The sequence below is a fragment of the Medicago sativa genome, chromosome 6 (assembly GCF_051527215.1).
Source record: "Medicago sativa cultivar Bolivia chromosome 6, Bolivia_mono, whole genome shotgun sequence".
Taxonomy (NCBI): domain Eukaryota; kingdom Viridiplantae; phylum Streptophyta; class Magnoliopsida; order Fabales; family Fabaceae; genus Medicago; species Medicago sativa.
Window position 1 is genome coordinate 30,777,794 of NC_140754.1, and position 24,682 is coordinate 30,802,475.

Here is a 24,682-nt window from a genome sequence, read left to right on the forward strand (position 1 = left end):
TTATGAATGTCTAATATCTGTCTGGTTTAAAAAACCAATCTATTTAGAATTAGCCATCTTCAGTAGAAAAAGATACATCTTGTGTTATACAAAGATACTTGCAAAGTTTTTTTTTTTTTTTTTTTTATCCTGAAAGAGATTTACTGAAAAACACACAAGTGTCCTCTAATAGAATGTTTGTGATTTTTGGATCTGTGATTGTGCAAATGTGTCTATAAGTTAGTAAAGAAGATAATAACAATCTATGACATTGTAGATATGCACATCTTAGCATCAAAAGGTTAAACATTCTTGTGAAGAAAGTTAAGTAAAGTGTGAACTTGTTGAATGCTATAAGCATTACTAATTAGGGGCATTATGAGCAAGGTTATCAAAATCGGGACTTTACTTCAAGTCGAAGGGAAGTAGCAAAATCAGTACTCGTAAAATCGCAATCAAAATCGAAGGATTTTGCTCAAGGACTTTTCTAGAATCGATATAGGATAGTAAAGTCGGGACTCGTAAAATCGCAATCAAAATCGAGGATTCTACCAAACAAAAATAATGCTAAATATATGTTGATTGAAGGAAAGAATGATGGATTGAAGGAAGGAGGCAATCTAGTTAGATTTAGTTCATTCTGAACTAGATGAAAAGTGAACAATCCCGTGCAACTATTGAGGAAGTGTGGGGGAAGTGAAAGAATGAAAATGTTTGGCCTTTAGGGTATTTATAGAACCGGTCATGGATTCAAATTGAGTCAATTTACGAACCGGGTTAAAAATTCACCCTTATCAAAAAATGAACAAAATCCTTCAAAATCCATCAAAATCCTGGGATTTTGAACGGATTTCACGATTTAGTGCGATTTTGATAGGATTTTAATTTGTCTGTTTTTGGGACTTTGCTATGTATTTGAGTCGTTAAAGCTACGCAAAGTCGCAAAAACCAGGATTTTGGGACTTAAGTCGCGTTTTTGATAACAATGATTATGAGAATGAATTCCCAAACTGGGAAAATGAAAATGCAGTTTTGGTTAAGTATGATGACAATGAAGAAATGTTTCTTATGGTGCATGAAAAGTGAGTATGACAACAAAATGAGAAGTATGGTTCCTCGATTCAAGATGTAGCAATCACATGACAAGAACTAAAGATTTGGTGTTTGGTTATGATAATGCAGTAGAGAAGCAACTAAGGTTGGAGATGATTCCAAGATGCATGAGTTGGGCAAGAGAAACATAAAACTCTGATTATGATGAAAGATATCAATCATCATGGTTGTGTATTATTAGCCTTAACTAAGAAACAATCTACTGAGAATTGGCCAGCTTCAGCAGAAAATTTTTATTTTGTGTTACACAAATATATTTGCAAAGTTTTTTATCCTGAAAAAGGATTAGTAATGAGCACACAAATATCCTATAATAGAATGTTTGTGATTTTTGCATTTGTGATTATACATGTGTTTGTAAGTTAGTAAAGAAGACAATAACAATCTACAACATTGTAGATATGCAAATCTCGGTGTCAAAAGGTTAAACACTCTTGTGAAGAAAGTTATGGTGAAGAGGTTACCAGTATACATAATTTTTTTTTGGGTTAATTATGTTTTTGGTCCCTACAAAATTGCGACATTGTAAGTTTAGTCCTTACTTAATTTTAATAGCATTTTTAATCTCTACAAAAAATTTCTGCACTCAATATTAATCCTTACTCAATCCAAATTTGTTTAATTTATGCTTAAACTCTTAAGTTTTTCAACAATTTTTTACAGGTGTGTTAAGAACGTTATTAAAAGGTCATCCGAAAAAAATTTCGTAAAAATTTGATTTCTACGTTCATATTTTTGTTACTTATATCTTAAACTTTTGTCGTTTTAAAAAATTCATATTTAATTTATTTCATGTTAAAAAATTATAGATTTTAGTAAATGAACCTTTCATAGTGTTCTAAACTTGTATAAAAAGAATCGTTAAAAAATTTAAGAGTTTAAGGATAATTAAACAAAATTTATTTTAGTAGGGACTAAATTTATAAGTAAATTTTTTTTTGTAGGGATTAAAAATGCTATTAAAATTAAGTAAGGACTAAACTTACAAGATCGCAGTTTTGTAGGGACCAAAAACATAATTAACCCTTTTTTTTTTCAAGAAAAGTTCTTAAATTTTGTAGTTGGAAAATAACATAGAGATTATTCTAAATATGACATCTTGAAAGGCCACAAAGAAAAAGATTTCTTTCATTCAAATATTTGTGGAGCTATCAATCCAAGATCAAATGCAAGAAGCAAGCACTTTGTCAATTTTATAGATGATTTTAGTAGGAAAACATGGATATATCTCTTGCAAGACGAGTTAAAAGCAATTTATGTAGTCAACAGGTTCAAAGTTCTTGTTGAAGAAGAATCAAGTTGTCAAATTCATTGTCTTGGAACTGATAGTTGTGGTGAATTCACTTATATTGTGTTCAATGATATTTGCAGCTTGCATGGTATAAAAAGACAACTTACACTCTCTGCGTAATGGAATTTCAAAAAAAAAAAAAAAACAAAGAAAGAAAGAAAAAATTGATGAACATGGTGAGGAACATGTTATCTGGTAGAGATGTACCAAAGAGATATGATACCAGAGGATGCTTGGAGTGATTTGAAGCATGTTCTCCATTAGTTTAGAATCGTTGGTTGCATAGCATATACACATGTACCTAATGCTAAGAGAAAGAAGCTTGATGCAAAAGGTGTCAAATGTGTTCATTTTGGGATTATAAATTAGTATAAAGGTTAAAACCTTCATGATCCTTCACAAAATAAAGTAATAATCAACATTGATGTCGTATTTAAAAAATCAAAAGGATGGATTTAAAATGAAAATAAAAAGGAACTATTGGTGCAAATTTACATAAGTGAAGTGAAGAACAATAGTGATGAAACAGAAGATTGTGAGATTCACACTAACATTAATCCATGATTAAAACAGTGAGGAAACATATAAGAATGCTCAGTTTCAATCTAGCAAAGAGAAATATGATAACGATATTTTATTTCTTATTGCAAGAGACGCTTTAGTGTAATATGTAATTTCATTCATGTACATTATCTAAATGAGATGATACAAATCTTTTAGAGCTAAAACCCAAGGTTGTGAATTCGAGTATGAGCTTGGGTGTGCAACAACATTTTTTTTCTCAAGAAGGCCTACGTACCAATGCTATAACTCTTAAAAGAGTTCCTGGGTTCGAGTTTCGTCTGTGTCCTAGAAGGAAGATATATGTAAATTTCTTTTGCATTTTCTCTGAGTTTTTTTTTTTTTTTTTTTTTGGGTCTTGTACTAAGACACTACTCATGGTTCAAAATTTGATAGATCGAACATCAATATTTTTTGTTCATTTAATTCACATATTATTCAATGAATTAATATACATAGTTGCACGGACGATATAGGTTTCACATTGAAAAAATTACATAAACGTATATATAATCCAACATAATTTTAATGAATAATAACACAAAATTAAACTATATAGTCAGTTGATACTTAAAAAATCGGTATATCTCCAACTCGCTTATTTTCCTAATGTTTAATTAAATAAATAAACCACAAAGTAAGACACCTATAAAAAAATATAAAAGCTCTAAAACCCTAATCTCAAAAACCATAACACAAATCACAATCAAAATAAATAAAATCTCTATGCTGTGAATGTTGATAGCAATCAACCATTAAATACCACCACAACTGTTACTACAGAGACACAATAAGGTCTCCAAACCCTAATATCTATTCCACTCACTTCATCACTAGCATCATTCGTCGCTTCTTCATGGCACTCCCTTGGTAAAAAGACAATTTTTTTAAACGTATCTAATCAATCAACTTAGGATATTTAAACTTGATCACAATGTTTTCCATTGTTCAAGGTAGAGAAACTTAGATTGTTAGATCTTTGGTCATACGTAGTAATAAGTATACAAGTTGTATAAAAATTCAAATAACAGTAGATAACAAGAATAATAATCTTTTATTTATTCATATAATTCAATTATTACATGTGAGACAGGTTATTCTCCTGCTTTATAGTCTTATTGTAACCTAAATAAAGATGAAATAAATTTAGGGTACTAAAGAAGGGGGGCAACATTGCTTGTTAAAAGCGCATAGTATGTAGCAAGAAGGCACAGGTGCGTAATCATCAACACTAACTCCAGGTCTTGTGGCATATGCACTTCCCATTAGACTCATCACAATAGCAAGCAAAAAGACAACAAACTTCATTGCCATTTTCAAAGAACCTTCCATTTCAGCTAAACAATTTATTTTTCAAATTAAGAACAAACTCTTCATGTAATGTGTTTAAACACAAGATATTATTTATACATAAATGTTGATCCTTATCCTAAAAATAAGCATACGTGGACAATGTTGACCATCATATTAAACTAAAGATATATTATTAATAAATAAATAGATATAGATGTTGACTTTATTATAAGTCAAAAGATGTTATTAATTGATAAAAAAAAAAGAGAAAATAAAATAAATTTAATATTAAAAAATTATTTTATTGTGGATGAAGTCCTTCTAAGGTTAGAAATCTAAAACACTCTAGAAAGGGTTGACTGGACTAGTCAATCAGGTTGACGGTGAACCAACATATGGGGGCTGCTAATTTGACCCCATATAAAAACACTAAGGTGTAAATTAGAAAGCTACATCCACTTATATTTTACTAAAACACCCTTTTGTTTCTATTATAATTAAATTTAAATAGAATGGCAGTTTTGTAACTATCTTCAGGAAGATCCTTAAAAAAAGAAACAAAAAAGACAATAACATGCTTAAGGTACAAAACATGTAATAGAGACAAACTTTAAAGGAAACAATGTTTAGAATGATGAAAGAGGGTGTAAATTGGTGAGGTGAGTGTAAACAATTTGATAAAATTTATAAAAATGAGTGTATATAATCAAGTGGGTGTTGGTTGTTAACTTACACCTTAGTGTTTTTAGGTGGGTGTAGCTTGCTAATTTACTCCATAGTGTTTTTAGGTGGGTGTAAATTAGCAGCCCCCTATATATAATACTTTTCTTCTTTGAAGGCAATTTTGATTAAAATTATAGGTATAGATATTTTGTACTTTCATATTATAAAAAACTGTACTTATCTTCTTAAATGAGATGAATACTATAAAAAAAATTATAATATAAACTCTTCTCTTTTTTGGAAGACATCAACAATATGACATTCTTATGGGAAATTCGTTTAATGGTATATTTGGAAATAAAAAAGGCAGAATAAAACCATATATTCCTTCTGTGCTAAATAGACGTATATAATGATGTCACTACTCTTTCAATCGATGAACAACAAAGAAGCTTGCTTGACAAAGAAGGAAAAATGAATTTTGATAAAGAGAAAGATGATGAACCAACTTTGAATATGCCCAACTACAGAAAGATGATGAAGAATTTTTAACTAATAATATCATCATCAATTTAACTGTATTAATAATTATGGAACAACTGCTCAAAAAGAACTAATTATGGAACATAATGTGTACGCAAGTGTTGTTTTATTAGATAGACACCTAAAAAAGCATGTTTTTCGAAGCATATAACTTAAGTAATGGTTTTGGATTGTTATTAGTAGTGTTTTTTGAAGCATATAACATACTGAAGCATATATCAGTAGTGTTTTTGAATTGTACAATTTAAATCCCACTATATTTTGCTAATTATCCTTTGGCGCCACTCTTTCGATTTGCAACTTATGAACACCCTATTGCTCAAGTGCTTGCATAACATGTTGTCACCCTACAACTTTTTTGTCATACTTTTTTGTAACATGTTGTTTTTCATTGATTTGGTAGGTCCTTTGATGACTCATCATGTTACGGAGATGGACAAGATTGTCACCAAGCTTCAATTGAAGTACAGAATATACATAGTTTAGTACGACATAGAAGATGTAATTTGTCGTTTTCCTTCCTAACTTCTTGCTCTTTTTTTTATTTTTTAGGAAAACTATCATTTTAAGGTGTTGTCGGAACATGTCATTTTAGGGTGTTGTCTTCCTAACTTCTTGCTAACATGTTATTTTTTTAGGACACAGAACAAGTTAAGTTTTCATTTTCCTTCCTAAGTTGTCGTTTCTGTTTTATTTTAGGGTGCTGTCAAGTTTCCAAACTTGTTTGCAGCTGATTTCGGAGACAAAATTAATCGCTTGGTCAACTTGGTCGACCAAAAGAAAAATCAGTTTGAAGTTTTGGTTGATAGGATTGCTGGTTCTTTTTTTCTCACCAAAGGATGGAAGGCAATCAGTGATTTTTATGGGCTAGGATTAGGTGAATGGGTGACTTTGGTGTTTGTTGCTTCAGCGTAACTTAAACGGTGATCATATTGACGATGTTCATACACCCGAATTCCTCAACACCATCACTGCTTCTGGACTGCCTAATCACAAATTAAGGTTAAAGGTTGGTGTGCCAGTTATGTTGTTGAGAAATATAGATACACGATATGGATTATGCAATGGAAGCAGATTAGTTATCACTAGGATGGGAAGATACGTCATTGAGGGGAGGGTCATTTCCGGAAGTAATGTTGGTGATCAGGTTTTTGTATCCAGGCTATCTCTATCGCCTTCAGGCTATCTCTATTTGCAATGACAATTAACAAAAGTCAAGGCCAGTCGCTTAAACATGTTGGTGTATATCTACCAACACCTGTATTTTCTCATGGACAGTTGTATGTTGTTGTTTAAAGAGTTACATCCAGAGAAGGACTAAAGATATTGATCACTGATGAAGATGGTGAAGATACCAATGTGGCGTCTAACATCGTATATGAGGAAGTATTTCGCATTATGTGATGAAACTACGTGCCCATGTACTAAAATTTTCATATTCCTTTTACCGAATTATTGATAGGATAACCGAATTTTCTTTTATAATATTTTTAGATTTTATACATTTTATGAAGTGTTTTATTTTGTCTACTATGAATTATCACATGTTCTTTTTTTCACCGTTACTAATTATATATTGCATTTTATTATTCGTATGTCAATCCTTAACAATAAACCCGTGCGACGCACGGGTCAACAATCTAGTTATAATCTATCTATATATAAAAGTTGTCCCAAGCCAATTTTGAAGCCCTAATTTTTCCAAAACCCTAATGGCTACAATTACTGTTTTACCCTAACTAAATCGTTAATCTATTTATCTACTCCATCCGGTCCTATTTATAAGAGAAAATTGGGTCAACAAAAGTTGATGTATCTGGACTGAATTTTTAACTAGATACATTAACTTTTGTTGACCCAACTTTCTCTTATAAATAGGACCGGAGGGAGTATAAAAGTTAACCCGAAAGCTTATTTTAGCCCTAATTTTAACCTAAACTCTAATGCTTAAATTTACTGTTTTAACCCTAATGCTTAATTCCAATTTGTTTAACCCTATTAACCCTATTTTTTTGTTGAAACAAATCGGCCAGATCACACCTAATCTTCTACTAAACAGATAAACATAAAATAAAATAAAATAAAGAAATAACAAATCGCTCCTAATTTTCGTAAACAGATAAACAGATATAAAAATTGTTTCCTACCTATTCTTATGCATAGCAAAATCGCTCCTTTGCTTAACAAAATCTCCTATTTTCCTACCTTCTCTCATACCAATCGCTCTTGATTTTCCTAAACAGATAAACAGATATCAAAATCGTTTCCTACCTATTCTCATGCAAAGCTAAATCGCTCCTTTGCCACATCTGTGTCTTTTCCACTTTCATTGTTGTCTTTCTCCTCTCATCACTTCCCTTCGCCAATGCTCTTGGTTCCGGCACCACCCTTGCCGTCAACTCCATCACCACCGTCTATGGCTTCAGATCATCACAGCAAACTCATAACATCAGTTGCTACCGCCACGGTCAGTTCTTTCTCTATCTCTCTCTCTACACGATATGTTGCCCTCACCATAGCCAACCCAATTGGCTTATGATTTCCCTCTTTTTTCCCTTTAATGAAATGCGGTGTATATGTTTTTTTGGTAGATCTGAAATCACATCTTTTTTAATTTTTGGTTGACGTTATTTTTCATTGTATCGAAGCTGGTTGTTTTTGTTGAGATTAATGGTGGAACTGAAATTCCTTTCTGTCTCAGTAGAAAAGGTAGGTTTGGCCACTGCTATTGATTTTACATGGATTTCTTTTAGCATAATGTTTCTTCAATTTTTTAATTCCAACTCTTTAAATTGGGGATCCTTTGATTTTCTTTATCCCACAACAAGTTTGGCTGTTTTCATTTTTTCTTTTGTTCTAAATTATCTCTCTTTTGTTCTCTGTTTATGCGACTACACCACTTAGACTAGAAGTCTCTTCCTTCACAGATTTTGTACTGATAAAAAATCTAATGTGAATTTACTATGATATGACATTAATTTGATGTTAATTTGCTATGTCCATGACTAAGTCATATTTAGTTTCATTAATTTTCTTCTTATTTCTTGATTTTTTTTTTAAGATGCTTCTTAGTTATTGAATTAGTTGTAAAGAATTGGACACTAATTATGTAGTGATTTTATTAGATTCTTGGCAACGGATATGTATTTGGGAGATGGGAACATTGTGGCAGTGCTACAACAACCGGTAGGTGAGTACTGTAGGGAACCAGGTACTGAAGTTCTTTCCATTGAAATTACTCTTATTTAATTGTACATATGTTTAGTGCTCCAAGCTCCTAAAACACTATGATGATTCAACAGATTTGATATTTGGTATGATTGCTATCAACTATTACTAAATTCAATTGGATTAGTTTTTGTGTTAATACCTGCGGTGGATCTTATCATAAGATTTCGTGCATAGTTATAAAAAAGGAAGTTATTCTACATAATGCAGTTGTATATAAGTTTTATTGTTTATGTAATTATGTTAATTTTTTATTTATTTTTTCTATCTCATTGGAATGAAGCTTTAGTTGGTCTTATGTTGTTATGTTTCTATCCATTGAATAAACTCCTACACAATTTCCATTTCACCCGGTTTGTTGGGATAAACCTTTGATTAAGCAGGCTTCATTGTGACATGAAAGATTGTAAACTTCACTACTGTCTTCTAGAGGTAACCTAAGAATATAAAACTCTACTCTTGATATTAAGTGGGACAAGCAACTGGTTTTGTGGCCTTAGTGATTTTTCTGCTTGGAGTTTTGTGGTTGCCCATTAGCAGGTTCGCAGAATTGTTAAGGTCGGTTTTGTTTTCTTCAATTTGGTTTCAGATGTTATGGCACAATTATGTATTTTTTTTAGCTTTGCTACTCCAGTTTTGCATCTCTTTATGTTGAAGTCATTGTCGTAATATGAGAATGATGCTTGATTATATTTTGCTTTCTTTAGTCTTTAGATATACATTGATGAATAATTTGGAGGCTTATTACTTATCATGTTTTTTGGTTCCTGTAGGAATTTTGGAAGTTGTTTTGATGTATTTTACTTTTTCATAAGCCCTGAGTTTTTCATGTCTCGATAGAGAAAAAATATATGATAATAGAGTATGTTGTTTTTACCCTGACATATCACAACCAAAACCTGGCATAATGTGGTCAACTAAAGCTATATTTGATGAGATGCTCTACATGTTTTCTTTAATCTTATTGTTTTTGACATGTTTTCTTATACAAAAAAGGGGAAGTCAAGTCATGATAGTTTGGTCATTTTGCCTTTGATTTAGCCTGTCTTCGAGTTGGAGTTGCTCTGTCTGAGTAGTGTGTTGTAGTTTTTGCAGCGTTGATATATGCATACTGTTTCAGGATTTTGGTTGCTGTATTGTATCTTCAGTGGGGAGTTGATGTATCAATCAAGAGAGACGTAGCTAGCAGACTATCCATATCACTGTTTTTCAGCTTGCCGAATTCATTTAGACTGTTGTATTTTGTGAGAGGTGCCTTATAACTGTGCAACTCATGCTTCTCTGTGGCAGAAGTTGCCTCTGTATAGTTTGCTGAGTATAAGTGATCAAGTTTCTTTCAATTGAGGCAAATAATGTGTCTTGATGAATTTTTTAGTGGCTTTGGTGTTATAACACTCTTTTTCCCACATTGTAATGGTGTAAGTCCGTGACCAACTTATTGGTGTTGAATACTTATGTAAACTATAGTTATAGTTATGCTGAAATATTCTAATACATTAATTTTACTAACTATATAAAGAACAACCATCAATTCTCCTAAAAAAGTCATATTGTTTTAAGCTAAGAGCACTCCCACGTGATTTTTTATAGTGAAGTGATGTCATCTTGGATCAGTGGCTTTCACACTGTTATAAGGGTTCTATTGTTGTCTGATGTATCAAATTATTTATTTTTTAACAGCAAGTGAAGTATCAATTTATTTCCAAGTTTTCAAAAACTACAGGTTTTGCATATTAGGTATGTTCCTAATCAATTGGCACACTTTTAGTAAAATTGAAAGAGAATAAAGAGTAAAATACAATTGTATTCCACTGAAGTGTGTTTATGTCACATTACTAATTCAATCTTAAAAATCATAAATCACTGATATTGAACAATGCATTAATAAGCTTCCTAGACACACTTTTGCGACAAGCTATTGGTTTTTTTTTTTGAAACAACAAAATAAGCTATTGGATGTATAGAGAGTGAACTGAATTGGATCACAGAGGAAACAATCAAACATGTGGAGGACATTAATATGATTAAGTTGTGATCAAGTTGTCTAAAAAATATCAAGTAGTGATCACGTTCCTATTACCCCATCCAGCAAAAACTTATAACTTAGACTACTTTTGTAAGATAAAATCTTATATTAGTGTAAAGTTGTGATAAATTTATTTTGTTTCATGTCATTATATTCGATTGTCTTATTGCGAATATAATATAAATGTCATACATGTTAGTCGCAACTAGCAATTTAAAAATCATTTGTTCAAAAATAATCTTCATCTATAGCACGGGTGAAAAGTCTAGTTATCATTAAAATGCAAATATAAGTAGATTTTGTGAACTAGGTTTTTGCTTTGACCATCACTGCTTCTGGACTGCCTAATCACAAATTAAGGTTAAAGGTTGGTGTGCCAGTTATGTTGTTGAGAAATATAGATACACGATATGGATTATGCAATGGAACCAGATTAGTTATCACTAGGATGGGAAGATACGTCATTGAGGGGAGGGTCATTTCCGGAAGTAATGTTGGTGATCAGGTTTTTGTATCCAGGCTATCTCTATCGCCTTCAGGCTATCTCTATTTGCAATGACAATTAACAAAAGTCAAGGCCAGTCGCTTAAACATGTTGGTGTATATCTACCAACACCTGTATTTTCTCATGGACAGTTGTATGTTGTTGTTTAAAGAGTTACATCCAGAGAAGGACTAAAGATATTGATCACTGATGAAGATGGTGAAGATACCAATGTGGCGTCTAACGTCGTATATGAGGAAGTATTTCGCATTGTGTGATGAAACTACGTGCCCATGTACTAAAATTTTCATATTTCTTTTACCGAATTATTGATAGGATAACCGAATTTTCTTTTATAATATTTTTAGATTTTATACATTTTATGAAGTGTTTTATTTTGTCTACTATGAATTATCACATGTTCTTTTTTTCACCGTTACTAATTATATATTGCATTTTATTATTCGTATGTCAATCCTTAACAATAAACCCGTGCGACGCACGGGTCAACAATCTAGTTATAATTATCATTAAAATGCAAATATAAACAGATTTTGTGAACTAGGTTTTTGCTTTGACCATTTCATTTTCTCTTCTGCGTTTTTTGCTCCCATTTGAGTGGCTTGCTTCAACGAATTTTTCCTTTCCCCCAACTGATCCATTTTTTTAGCTGAGAACACTCTTATTACTAATTCTTCCTTGATTTTTTCCGCCATATAAGCCTCTTTCTCAAACAGATTTTTACTCGGTCACTCTCTCTCACACATATATACCCTTCCACATAAGAGGCAACACCTGTGAAGCCCCGATACTTCAAAATGGATGACGTACTGTATCCCCTGCGTATCCTGCACCGATACCTGCCCGATACTTCCCGATACGTATCCGGAGAGTATCCAAATATTAAATTTTATTTTTTTAAAAAATAATTATCCGATACTTCCCGATACATCCCGATACGCACAGATACTTGTGTTTTTTATATTATTTTGATTTCTGTTTTTTTTTTTTAAAATAAGAATAAAAACATTATATTACTATAATATATACACATTTCATTTATCTTTCTTTGGTGCCAGTACGACCCACACCACACCACACCACACAAACATTTGCATCTTCCCCTTTCTAAAAAAATTAGGGTTTCAACTTTTTCTTCCAAAGTGGTCGTCGTCCACTTTGGCCACCGTGGAACAGCTCGGCCATTTTCTTGTCAAGGAAAGAAGATGGATATAAGAAAGGACAATCAAGAATGTGGGACATTAGTAGAGATGCGCATGAACCGCTTGATGATGTTGGAATTAAGTTAGCAGAGTTGTCTTTGGATGAACCGGATTTGGAAGCTGATTTGTATCTTGATGATGGGAATGGAGGAGAGATGTAAAAGTTAGTTACATGTTAGTGTTAACTCTTAGCACTGATGTGTTCTTTTTTGGATATAGTGCTTCTTTTTTGGATCGATATAGTATAGCACTAACAATGTTCCTTTTGGATATAGTGTAGCATTGATGTATAGCACTGATGGTGCTCTTTTTTGTATATATTGCGTATGTAATTGACTAATGACCACTCTCTTAATCGTCAATATTATTTATATTTATGTTAATGTGCTACGAGCCTGGTTTCTTGTGTTTGTTAATATATTTGCATATTAAAAAAATGGTTATAATTATATTATACATTTAACTATATAATTTTTTTTATTAACGTATCCCAGCCGTATCGTATCTTGATTTTTGAAATTTTTCCGTATCGGCGTATCGGTGCAGTATTGTATCCGTGTCGTATCTCGTATCTGGGCTTCATATGGCAACACCTACTATATATTCTTCACATATAATAACACTACTACTTGCAACAATTCTTAAAGCTGAATGTTTGTTAACCGTATAACATTTTGAGATGAAATTAGTTACCTAAATACCCAAATCTTCACCCTTTAGCCATAAAAAATTATGAATATCTTAGTGAAATCAAATTGCAGATTTTGATTCCAATATCTGCAAAGGCCGAATATGATTCCTCTTTGTTGATTCCACTCGTTGTCTCTCTCTTCATAACCCTAATTTCGTGAGTCTCTCTTATTCTTTTTCCTTTTTCACTTACAAGGTGTTATTATTGTGTTGCATGTGTTGATAATTTGACTCAATAAAATTTGGCTGTGTTTTGTAATCGTTTGCATATTTAGGAAAGTGGTGACGACATATCAAACTCTTAAAGGAACCCGTGGGGATAATTTCATGCAAGCCATGGTTGTTATTGTTGAATCTTTGATCCAACAGCTGAATTTACTTAGGTCTGTTTAATACATCTTACTCTAACTATGATTCTATTTTCTTTTTCCTGCGAATATGATATACAAATAAATGAAGGCAATCAAATTTTCTTTTTGGAAAGGTAAAGGAAAATTATATTAGAATGAAAAAAGGCTCATAGGTACCTATAACTAGGGGTATACAAACAGGATAGGAATGGAGAAATACTATTTTTTACAGCGTTTCACATTTTATTTTTTTATTCTGCAAGCGCATCCAACATCTGAAATATGACCATCTATCCAATAATAATAATATTAGAAAAAAATAAATACATGTGTTCTACCTCATAGCTTTCTCGGTGTTTTCATTAGCTACCTCTCTTGCACCCTCTCTTACTCCCTCTCTTGTGCGTGAGGTCGCACAAGAGAGGGAGTAAGAGATGGAGCAACAGAGGTTGCTGACGAGAGTACCGTGAAGGCTATGAGGGTAGAACACATTTATTTATCATTTCTATTATTATTATTATTGGATATAATTCTTGAATAAGAGCTGAGATGTTGGATGCACTAGCAGATTAAACAAGAAAGATGTGAAACGCTAAAAGGTATAAGGTAAACTCTAAAAGGTATAAGGTATTGCTTTCACAAAAAAAGCTTTGCAACTGTAGTTTAAGCAATATACATAAATATTTTTTTTGAATGTTTTTGCGACTGCAATTAAGGCTTCTGTAATTAATACGTTAAACTTGGTTCATGAAGCAAATGAGTCAAATTTGAGTTAAACTTGGTTCATGAACCAACTGAGTCAAATTTGAGTTGAACAGAGATATCTTTGGTAGCAAAAGGCGGTACAATGCCTAGTACTATTGATAAACCCTTGGCCAGCACCTCTTGCAGGTTTTCTTTGCAGAACGTTTCATATGAAGTGCTTCAAAACAGTCTCTCACACTTTACAACGCTCGTTCTAGAGCTTGTTGAACAACAGTACTGAGAAGATATTGCTAACATGGAGGAACCATTGATTAATGTTGATAAGCCAGTTGAATAAGTTAGTCATCCAAATTAAATAGGACATTCGATTATTAAGCTTGTGCAACAGTTACCAACCAGCCAACCTTATGAGACTGGTTTTGAAAATTATAAAGAGGTGCCAAGATAGAAATTGGAGACTAAGACTGTACATAATGCCAATCACGCGCTGCCCTATTTTACAAAAGGAGCTTGAATCAGCGCAGAAGCTATTGAATAAAGAAAATGTTGACACTGAAACTCCTTTCACCAATTACCTGACAAAGAGCTAGGTATCAGTAAACCCATTCCAGGGGTGCACCTTCCTCCATTCTTCAATGATTATCCTTTTTTTACTCTAGTGTTGCTTTAAAAAAATTCTGTAATAGCATCAATTTAATTTTATTGCGGATCCGATGATCTCATATTGAAATTACTAAGTTTAGGTCTGCACTCGCATTGTTGGGTAACTCATAGAGACAGTTTCAGTTTGACGTTTTTTTCGTTTTCCTTATATTTCTTGTCTTTCATTTTCATTTCTGATTTTTAGCCTTTTAAGGGTTTTGATTTGGCCCTCCTCTTGTATAACCCCCCTGAGTTAGCAGCATATGATTGGAGTCGATTGGGATATCTACGTTTTCGCTTGATGCTTTCATTCTCTCGTAGCTCATCGAAGAAAAAACTTCATTTTATACTAGTAACATTATTCTCCACTATTTATACTTCTTAATCGATTATCCAACCTTCTTAACTGATTAAAATATTTTTCTATATTCAACAATTATTCTAAAACTTGTAAACAACAATGACGGTTATGGCAGTGAAGGATTGAGCTCTTCAATTGTTTTGAATTTATCATTCCGATATTGTCTTTTTTATGGCCTTCTTTTCCTTTTTCCCTTGGTTATTCTAAAAGTGTTAAACAACAAGCAAGATTAGGTTAAATACTAAAAATAAAATTACTCCTTCAGGAAGAATAAAGTTGTAAATTCAAAGTACTAGTGGCATAGAATCATGGCCCCTGGGATCAAAAAAGAAGATTGGTGCAATTCCTTCATGAAGAATTTAGATACCATAATTGATGGCCAACGGAAATCAAAACGTGATACGTATGAGATGAGATTCCACAATAATTGGTGCTAACTACTGATTTCAAAGGCAAAGCCGTATACTCATAAAATTAAAGACAATAACACAAAATAAAAACGATGAAGATGGAAATATAAAATTGGATGAAAACTGTTGCGTGTGTATTCTCCTTTAATTGAAAGAATTCTCACCAGGTTGCCCTTACCGGAGCGATAAGGACTTTCCATATAACAGAACACTAGATCCCCTACCCATGCTGACGCACGGGCATTTATAGTTTGGATTAAAATTTAGTAGAATATAACACATAATATATGTACATGTTGGTAAAATAGTTGCAAGACAGTCTTATATAGTAACAAAATAAAATTAAGCATAATATGAAAATACAATGAATGAAAATGTTATATAAAGAGTGAATTACAAAAATGAGCTTAATGATTCTTATATACTGCATGTAGAAGTTCAAACATTCTGAAATACTTCCTTGTAGACGACATTGGTTGTGTTATCAATGCATTCACCATTTTCATCAGTTATGAGTATTTTCAAACCTTTCCTTGAAGTTACCCTGGAAACTGCGACATATAATTGACCGTGAGAGAATACAGATTGTGGTAGGTAGATGCCAACTTGTTTTAATGATTGCCCTTGGCTTTTGTTAATGGCCCTTGACTCTCGAAAATAAATGAAAACCAACAAAAGATAGAAAATAACTAATTTAGCAAGAATTCTTTCAGCTAGATTCTATAAGTGGCTTGATAAGTCTAACGTAGGATCTAAAAGTGGCATTTGTAGTATCCAAGGGGCACATTTTGCTTCAAAATTGGTGGGTTGGGTTAGGTTAATTTCATTTGTGGCATCTTCAACAAACATGTTACTACTGAAAAGATAAGCATATAATGAGTAATTTTACCCATTAGACTCCAACTCTATGATAATCAATTCATAATACTCTGTATTCCATATTAGCTTCCAGCGTTATCATTGAACCAATATACCTGCACATAAAGCAAAAAACAAAGTGCTTTATTAAGATTTTTTGAAGAATCTTTATTAAGAAAAATTTATGGACCTAAATCACCTCCAAAATGTTGGCAATGTTGGCAATGTTCGTGTCGCGGCTATGACCACTCCATCAACAAAAGTATCTCCAGTGCTTGATAGAACTTTTGCTAAGAATTTCATATTGATATCCTAAATAATTCCGATTTGAATAGAGAAAAGTGTAAGAAAGTAGATTTTAGAATTTAAAATAGTATTGAACATACCGTTAGGGAAGAAATTTTAAATATTTCAGACATCCCCAACAGGATATTGTGTCCTATATCCTATCAGCCCACACTTTTTATGCGTTAATAATTTTTCTGATAAGATCAGAATAGTCATATAGCTCCAAATCAGCTAAACTATTTCGAATAAGAACACTATTAGTTAGGTACCTAATGGAATCAAATCAATGAACAATGATAACAAAACAATTGAGAATTTGATAATGAAACAAAGTCAACAGTAAGTAACTACTTTATAGCGTAAACTATTCATACTGAATTCCATATAAAGTGAATGAATTACAAGATGTTATAAAATCATATAGATGTACATATAATAAAGAGAATCAACATGAGATTGGAGTTTTGTGAGGCATGATTTCAAATTCCAAAACCAAAAATAATTAGTACCTACATAACAAAACACACAAAAATTCAAACTTTAATCAAAATGATTTACAACGGGAAGTGCATCAATTGAAAATCTCAAGAACAAATAAAAAAATAATGCTTAATTAATGATTTGGTCCATTAAGTTATTTGTTGGTTACATTTTAGTCTCATAAGTTATTAACATTACAATTTGGTCCCTTTAAGCCATATTCCGTCAACCAAATAAATCCCCACCGTCAAAACCTTAAGCCAATGTCTAAGGTGGATACACATTGCAAGTTGTCACGTCACCGTTCACATTTGCCTATTCAACATTTCGGCAAAAGACTAACGGTGAGGATTTATTTGCTGCCAGATACTAACTTAAGGGACCAAATTGTAACGTTAATAACTTATGGGACCAAAATGTAACTAACAAATAACTTAAGGGACCAAATCATTAATTAAGCCAAAAAATAAACACTAAATTGAAAAAAAAAATCGTAAAACTGAAAATTACCAGATCTGCCATCTTGTGAGATCTTCATCCAAGGAAGCGATTAAGGTTCTAAAAGGTGTTTGATAATGTCGTTGTAAACATCGAAAGCGATAAGAGGTTTCAGACATGAGTTTTTCTGCAGAGGTGAGAACCAATGAAGCTTCCGGCGCAGAAGGTGTTGGTAGAGTCGAAGACGGCAAAGGTGTCGTCGTAACGGAGAGCACTAGTGAAGGGGAGTGATGAGAGGAGAAATACAATGGTGACATTTTAGGGTAAATGATAGGAAGGAGGAGGAAGAAGATGATAGAAAAGGGAGAGGTGAATTTGAAAGAGAGAAAGGAAATGAAATTAACAGAGAAACCTCTAATTGGTGCATAGGAAATAGACATCAAATTTGAATTTCAAATGGTGTAGATTAGGGTAGGAAGTATACCGTGTATGTATGTATGACCTTTGATGGAAATCAGACGACCAGCACAATTTGGAGCCAAAATCATTAGGATTAGGGTTGACACAATCTCTTAACATTGTTATTCGTATTAGAAATAAGTAAGAAGTAAGATATTCATATAACATGAGAATTGAAATCGCACGATAATTATTTAAGAATAAAACCATATAACCGAACATGAGAATTGAAATCGATACCGCCTGAAGTATTTAGGCAATTCAAATCGATAGAATCTGGTAATTGGAAAAATAGACTGCAGCTCCGGGGTAGTTTGATGTTGATTGTTTGATGGCTTTGGAAAAATTGAAGCCGAAGCTGGTTTGGTATTCGCCGGCCAACATGATTTCGAGATTTTCGGTAGGTTTTTAGATTTAAGAGTGTGGTCTGGGTTAGTTTTACCGAGGTTCCCACAGACGACGCAAACAGTACTTGCAGTTAGTACAATAGTAAAATATAGGGTTTATACTGTTTTTGAGATGCCTGGAGAACGCTCTCAAGAGGTGTATTTATAGCCCTATGTGGGCTTGGTTTTTCGTGACTTAAACCACACGTAATGTGGGCTCTAAGTCTTTTTGCAGAGTTCTAGATTCTATTAGAAGATTTGACGCGACACCTCTGGGAGGGCGCGCCTAAGCCATGGGAGCCCTCCTGGAGGGCGCCTTAGCCTTTCTAGAGGGTCTTTGAGCCCTTAGAAATATATTGAGGGACCACATCCCCCCCAAGCATGAGCTTTGGGACATGTCGAAGTGATGAATTCATGAGGTTAATTGTATAGGATGCATTAAAGCATTTTTCCAAAGCCATCAAACGCTCAACATCAAACTACCCCGGAGTTGTGCAACCTTGTGATGTCTCAACAAAGGAGAAAGAATCACACCTTCTATTATTCTTACTCTATATGCACAAGCCTATATTTCTTACTAAGAATGAAAATAAGAGGCAGCCTGCTATATGCAGAGCTAAGTCTCTATATCTATTACAAACTCTTTGCCTTGCTTAAATAGGTGAAATTTCAAGTAAAATATTATGGCAAAGCTTTTCCCACTCAATTCCCACTCCAAGAAAACATTGGTTTTGGCTCAATTCTGTGTACCACAGCTCACACAACACTCCAAGAAAATATTAGGTGAGATAACTTTTGCTCTCCACCATCCAAGTGATGTCAAGTCCCTTTCAATGTGTCTGCTGCCTCTTACACGCAATTGCGAGTAGATGAGCTCGCCATTGCGAGTGCTTGCGCCATGCTCGCCATTGCGAGTTGTTTTACTCGCAGTTGCGAGTTAGTGAACCTTTTCTTCTATTTTCCTTCTTTGTTCCATGTTTTGGTACATTCCTGCACAAAAGGATAAAGTAAGATACTTAAAACGTAACATAGGCAATAATTACTTATTCCTCGGCTTTTCCTTTAATTACTTGCAAAACAAGTAACAATTGTGCTTTAAATATTCACTAAAATTACATCTTTCTAGCACTTATCAAACTCTCCCCAACTTAACTCTTTGTTTGTCCTCAAACAAAGGAATGAAAACTAAACAAGTTAAGAAGACAACATGAAAACAAAAAGGTTAGAAAAGTTTTTCCAGATGAATGATTCAAAGTGAAAAGTGCAAACAAGTATTGAATTTCCAACTAATCTAGAATTCTACCACGAATATGAAATGATTCCTTAAAAACAAATTTTATGTCACCTAGTTCAAGTTAATAACACATTTATTTACGAACCACACCTAACACACTTCTATATAAGTAGATAAACAATTTGAATCAAAAGAATGAGGATTATGAACACACATCCGACAATTAAGCTAACATTCCAATCAAGTTATGTGTCCATCTAAAAATTATTTCAAAATAGTACGAAAACATGGATCAAAAGGTCTTTGAAGGTTATAACTTGGCTTGGCTACAAAAGAAAGGACATTTGTGGGTCAAATTGAATTCAAATGGCCAAGCATAAGGGAACATTCTTTCTATTTACTTTAAAAGATAAATTTACATGAATCTCCCTTAATTCTCAACAAATCTTTGGTGTTTGAAACATGACATACCTTGATCTTGACAACTTGTTATATTTTTGGATTTTTCTTTTCTTTTGGTATTTGAAACACCATGTTGTCTTTGATCAAAAAATTAAAATTACACCAATTTCACTTGACAATTGATTTACATCTACCTTATCTCCCCAACTTGAATACAACATACCCTATTTGAATGTTCCTCTTTTCTATGGCAAAAGGGACAAATAATCAATGAATGTTTTAGGGTTCAACAATTAAAAAAAATATAAGAGTCCTTAAGTGCGTCGACAATGAACTGAATTTTGAAAACTTTGGATAATTTCATTAAGCATCGTGCTTTATGATTTTGACAGTTCAAAGTAAAGGACTTCTGATTCTTTTGGCTCAAGTGGGTTATCAAATTCTCACTCTTCTTACAAGGTAGGTTTATTTGTGGTAAGTTTGTTTCTCTCAATTTCAAAAATGTGCCTTGATCCTTTCCATGTTTTCACACAATTTAAAACAAAAAATTAGATTTAACATAAAACAATCTAGTTAAAAATTGAATGTCGGTCTCCTTGCATATAGTACAAACATTTGAGGTCTCCTCACTTTTTGGCTAGAACTAAGTGGTTCACAAATAAACATGGTATTAACTTGAACTTAAATAACTTAAAATTTTCACAAAAATATTTATTTCATATTCAAGTAAAACCTAGAAAAACTGAAAATTTTTTACCTTGGCTTTGCACTTTATCTCATTATGTATCATTACCGTTCATCTGAAACTTTTGAAGCTTTTTGTTGGAATTTTTGGAGCTTTGAGCATCATTCTTTGAAAATCAAGTTAGAGTAATAAACTAAAGATACTTCCATATTAATTCCAAAATAAAGTACTTTAAATCACAAAGTGCTAAACATAATATTTTATCACATACTAAAACACTATGAAAATTAAAATCATAATTCAACAACACAATTATAACAAACATTAATATCCCACAATTTTTAAAACAAAGTACTAAAATTAAAAGCAAAGTACTTAAAAAGCATTTGGCGTTTTCAACCTTCCATGTCATCATCCGATCCCTCTGAAGTAGCACTAGGCACGTTTTCTGGATCGTCTTGCTCATCATTTCCTTCTTCACTTCCATCACCATCATCTTCATCAGCCATATTCTCTTCTCCACCATCTCCACCTGCATAACCTGTATGAAACTCTGCCCCTCCAAAAGCATTTGGTGTGTCCTCAGGCCAATCTATGTACTCCCGAAAAGCTGGAGGTGTCATGAATTGTGACATAATCTCCGAAGGATAGTTAGATTGCTGCTGCATAAGGTATTGAGACTGCTGGAAGTACATGGTTGCTCTGTTACCGACTGCTAGCATTTTCCAAGTATGCAAATTATTTTGATGTTGCCATTGAACATAGCTTGCAAAGTCATGACCAGCTGCTGGTGGGAAGGGAATAGGTCCTTCTTGAGGCTCGGATGGAGGTGCTCTTGAGGAAGAAGCTTTCCTTCCCTTACCCTTGTCCTCCTTTGTATCATTCCAAATCCACCGGGTAATAAAATCATCATTAATGGGGTTCCTAATGTAGTCATGAACAGCAGTAGGCATCCTCATCATAGTGTCTTTGATAAGTCCCATAATAAGGCCAAGAAAGGAAAGTCGGGTTTTTGGTTCACCGTGCCCTTGGAGTGCAACCAGTTTTAGCTCCCAAGCAATTGTTCGGGCAATGTCAACCTTTTTGCCTTTAAGAATGTAGTATATCAAAGGACATACATTAACGGTGCAATCACCTAAGTGGCTTTTAGGTCTTACATTGTGTAGGATGAACCTAAGGACAAGCTTGGCTGGTTTTTTCATGAGTTTGTATTGGGCTATATTCTCTCTCCCCGCATCACTTTTGTCATAGTCTTCTCCCTCTAACATGATGTACTTCTTAATCCTTTTGTGGTTTTTATCAAGAAGAAAATGTCCCTTGTTTTGTTTGTCATGAAAGTCATCTAAAACACCTTGGTCATCTAAAGGAAATGGGTTCCCAAGGTATTTGTTGATAGCCTCACGGTCAAACCTAATTGTCCTACCTCTCACAAAGGTTTCATAAGGGAATTCATCAGTTTTTGGATTCTTTGGAAGGGCATTGGCATAGAATTCTTGTACCAACTCAGCATTAATATCAGTTATAGGGTTAAGAAGTCGTTCCCACCCTTGGTTAAGGAAAAGTTGGAGTATGTGTTTGTAAGGTCCCTCCGGGTTGATTTGGAAGACTCTCTCTTTCCACAAGGACAGTTTGTGCAACTGGTTATACCTATTATGATGGTACCTAGACTTAAATTTCTCATGGTCATAGGATTGGTTTCTAGATGAGGTTTGAGGTGTGGGTGTTTCTTTCCTTTGACGTTTACCGGTGTTAGGTGGGTTTTTTGGAGCCATTCCTGCAAAACAGCCAGCAAATACCATACACAGAGAGGATATAACATTAAATAACAGTATGGAGCATTAAAAATCAAAGAACAGCTTGTTTTACAGAATCTGGTGCAAGTTCTGCTGTAACTCGCAACGGCGAGCTATTGAACTCGCAATGGCGAGCTGCAAACAATCACTCGCAATTGCGAGCTGTTTTACTCGCAATTGCGAGTAACCCAGAATTTTTCAGATTTCAACCCATTTCAAAATTTGTTCCAGTTTCATTGTTTCTACACCCTAAGACAGTGATTGCGACCCATTTGAGGAATTATATGAATTGAATCATGCAATGGTTTTGAAATTTCGAATTCTACCCCAAAACCCAATTTATTTGAAAAATATTAACAAGGGTTAACAATAGTTGTGGATTAGAACTGAAAAACATTATAGATCTGCGCATGATTTCGTTTCTATATAATCATATGGGCATCAATTGAACAGATTGAGAATCTCAGTATAAGCTTCTATCCTAGGGTTTCACATGAATCTTTCAAAGAAAACTAAACAACCATTCATACCTGTTGATTTCAATTGTGCAAGTGCAGAGATGAAGAATGAGAGTGAAATTTGACTTGCTTTGACCTTGGGTAGTATTGAATTAGAAATCTTTGATTTTTAGGGTTTTGAGAGAAAAGAATTTTAGAGCTTTGTGAAGAGAGAAATTTTTGTGAATGTTTGAAGAGAGAGAAACAAAAACGAAAATAATATGATAAATGATGATAGTGGGTGGTTAAGAGTATTAAAGTGGGGGGTTATGTTTTAAAAATTCAAAACTGCCAAAAACTGATCTTACTCGCAACTGCGAGCAATTCTACTCGCAATTGCGAGTTAAATGTTGGTCAACGCAGTCAAGTTCAGTTTACTCGCAATTGCGAGTTGGTTTACTCGCAGTTGCGAGTAATGCAATTTCATGAATTTTTTCTTGCTTTCCAGCTTCTGTTTTGGAAAAAAAAAATTAAATGCACATGACTCTAATATTATTATGCATTAAAAATGATAAATAAACTTACAAAATTGGGTTGCCTCCCAACAAGCGCTTGGTTTACGTCGTTAGCTCGACACCTTTTTGGTTAGGGCGGCCAAAATGAAACGGAAAGCACATCATCCTTTTTACTCCTTCTCTTTGGGAGGAATCCCATGAATTTGAGATATAGTTGATGTGGAGTCCATGTCCTCCCTAACTTTGGTTTGTTGAACAAGGAACATATTTCATCTATGATCCGATCAATTTCAACCTTGTTCACTTTCTTCCCCTTTGCTTCCTTTGATTCTTCCTTGCCTAGTAACCATTCCTTTTTCTCTACCACCTTCATCACTTCTTCATTTTTAACATCTTTGGCCTCTTCAGCATCTGACCTTTCTTGAAGAAGTTCTTTTTCCAAATCCAGTTTGTCACATTCTTTATCAACAACAATATTTTTCTTTGGTTCATCAATACTTTCTTTAACAATCTCTTCGAAAAAAATTTCATTATTTTCATGATAGAATTGATTGTTAGTTTGAGTATCCATGACAGTTTGTGTAGAATTAAACTTTGCTTGCATAAATTTCAACTGAAGTGATAAATTTTGTAATCTTTGGTTGGTATTTTGCATGTTTATCATGGATTGATGCATGAACATATTCAAAATATTTTCCATTTTTGTTATACGTTCATTTTCAGAGGGATGTTGTTGATATTGTTGATGTGGTTCATACTCAAATTGAGGATAGGAATTGAAATAACCATGATCAGCCATGATTTATTTTATGTAGAGAATCTGAAACAGATATTAGTAACAAGAAATTTTTCTTTGTATGACAAAGAGGGGTTAGTTCAAATAATTATACAAAAATAATAAAGAAAATATTAACAAAATTTGTACAAAGGCTTAAAATGACAAAGTAGTCTTACTATCTTTGATAATTAAACGCCAGTCCTCGACAACATATATCATTCTAAGTATTAAGAGTACTTGTTTGTTTGTTTAAACTAAATTAACTAAATTATAAATAATAAAATAGAGATTTAATAAGGCAAGAAACTTGTTAGGATTAGGATTCCTTGATCAAGCATAACATAAATAACTTAATGATCATATATGA

General features: G+C 33.2%; 1 protein-coding gene and 2 long non-coding RNA genes across 3 annotated transcripts; 2 read left to right on the plus strand and 1 right to left on the minus strand.

The window, feature by feature from the left end:
* The first annotated feature begins 7,395 nt into the window (after positions 1–7,395).
* LOC146914479 (uncharacterized) lies at positions 7,396–10,180 on the plus strand. The gene is made up of 3 exons (XR_015014223.1): positions 7,396–7,910; positions 8,569–9,229; positions 9,792–10,180. It is a non-coding gene; the product is annotated as an uncharacterized LOC146914479 (long non-coding RNA).
* A 2,826-nt stretch (positions 10,181–13,006) lies between these two features.
* Positions 13,007–14,916, plus strand: LOC146914480 (uncharacterized). Its single transcript, XR_015014224.1, has 3 exons — positions 13,007–13,251; positions 13,370–13,477; positions 14,336–14,916. It is a non-coding gene; the product is annotated as an uncharacterized LOC146914480 (long non-coding RNA).
* An 8,639-nt stretch (positions 14,917–23,555) lies between these two features.
* LOC146914481 (uncharacterized) lies at positions 23,556–24,336 on the minus strand. The gene has a single exon (XM_085717346.1). The coding sequence runs from the start codon at positions 24,334–24,336 to the stop codon at positions 23,668–23,670; it is 669 nt and encodes a 222-aa protein (XP_085573472.1). The 3' UTR covers positions 23,556–23,667.
* Between the last annotated feature and the right edge of the window lie 346 nt (positions 24,337–24,682).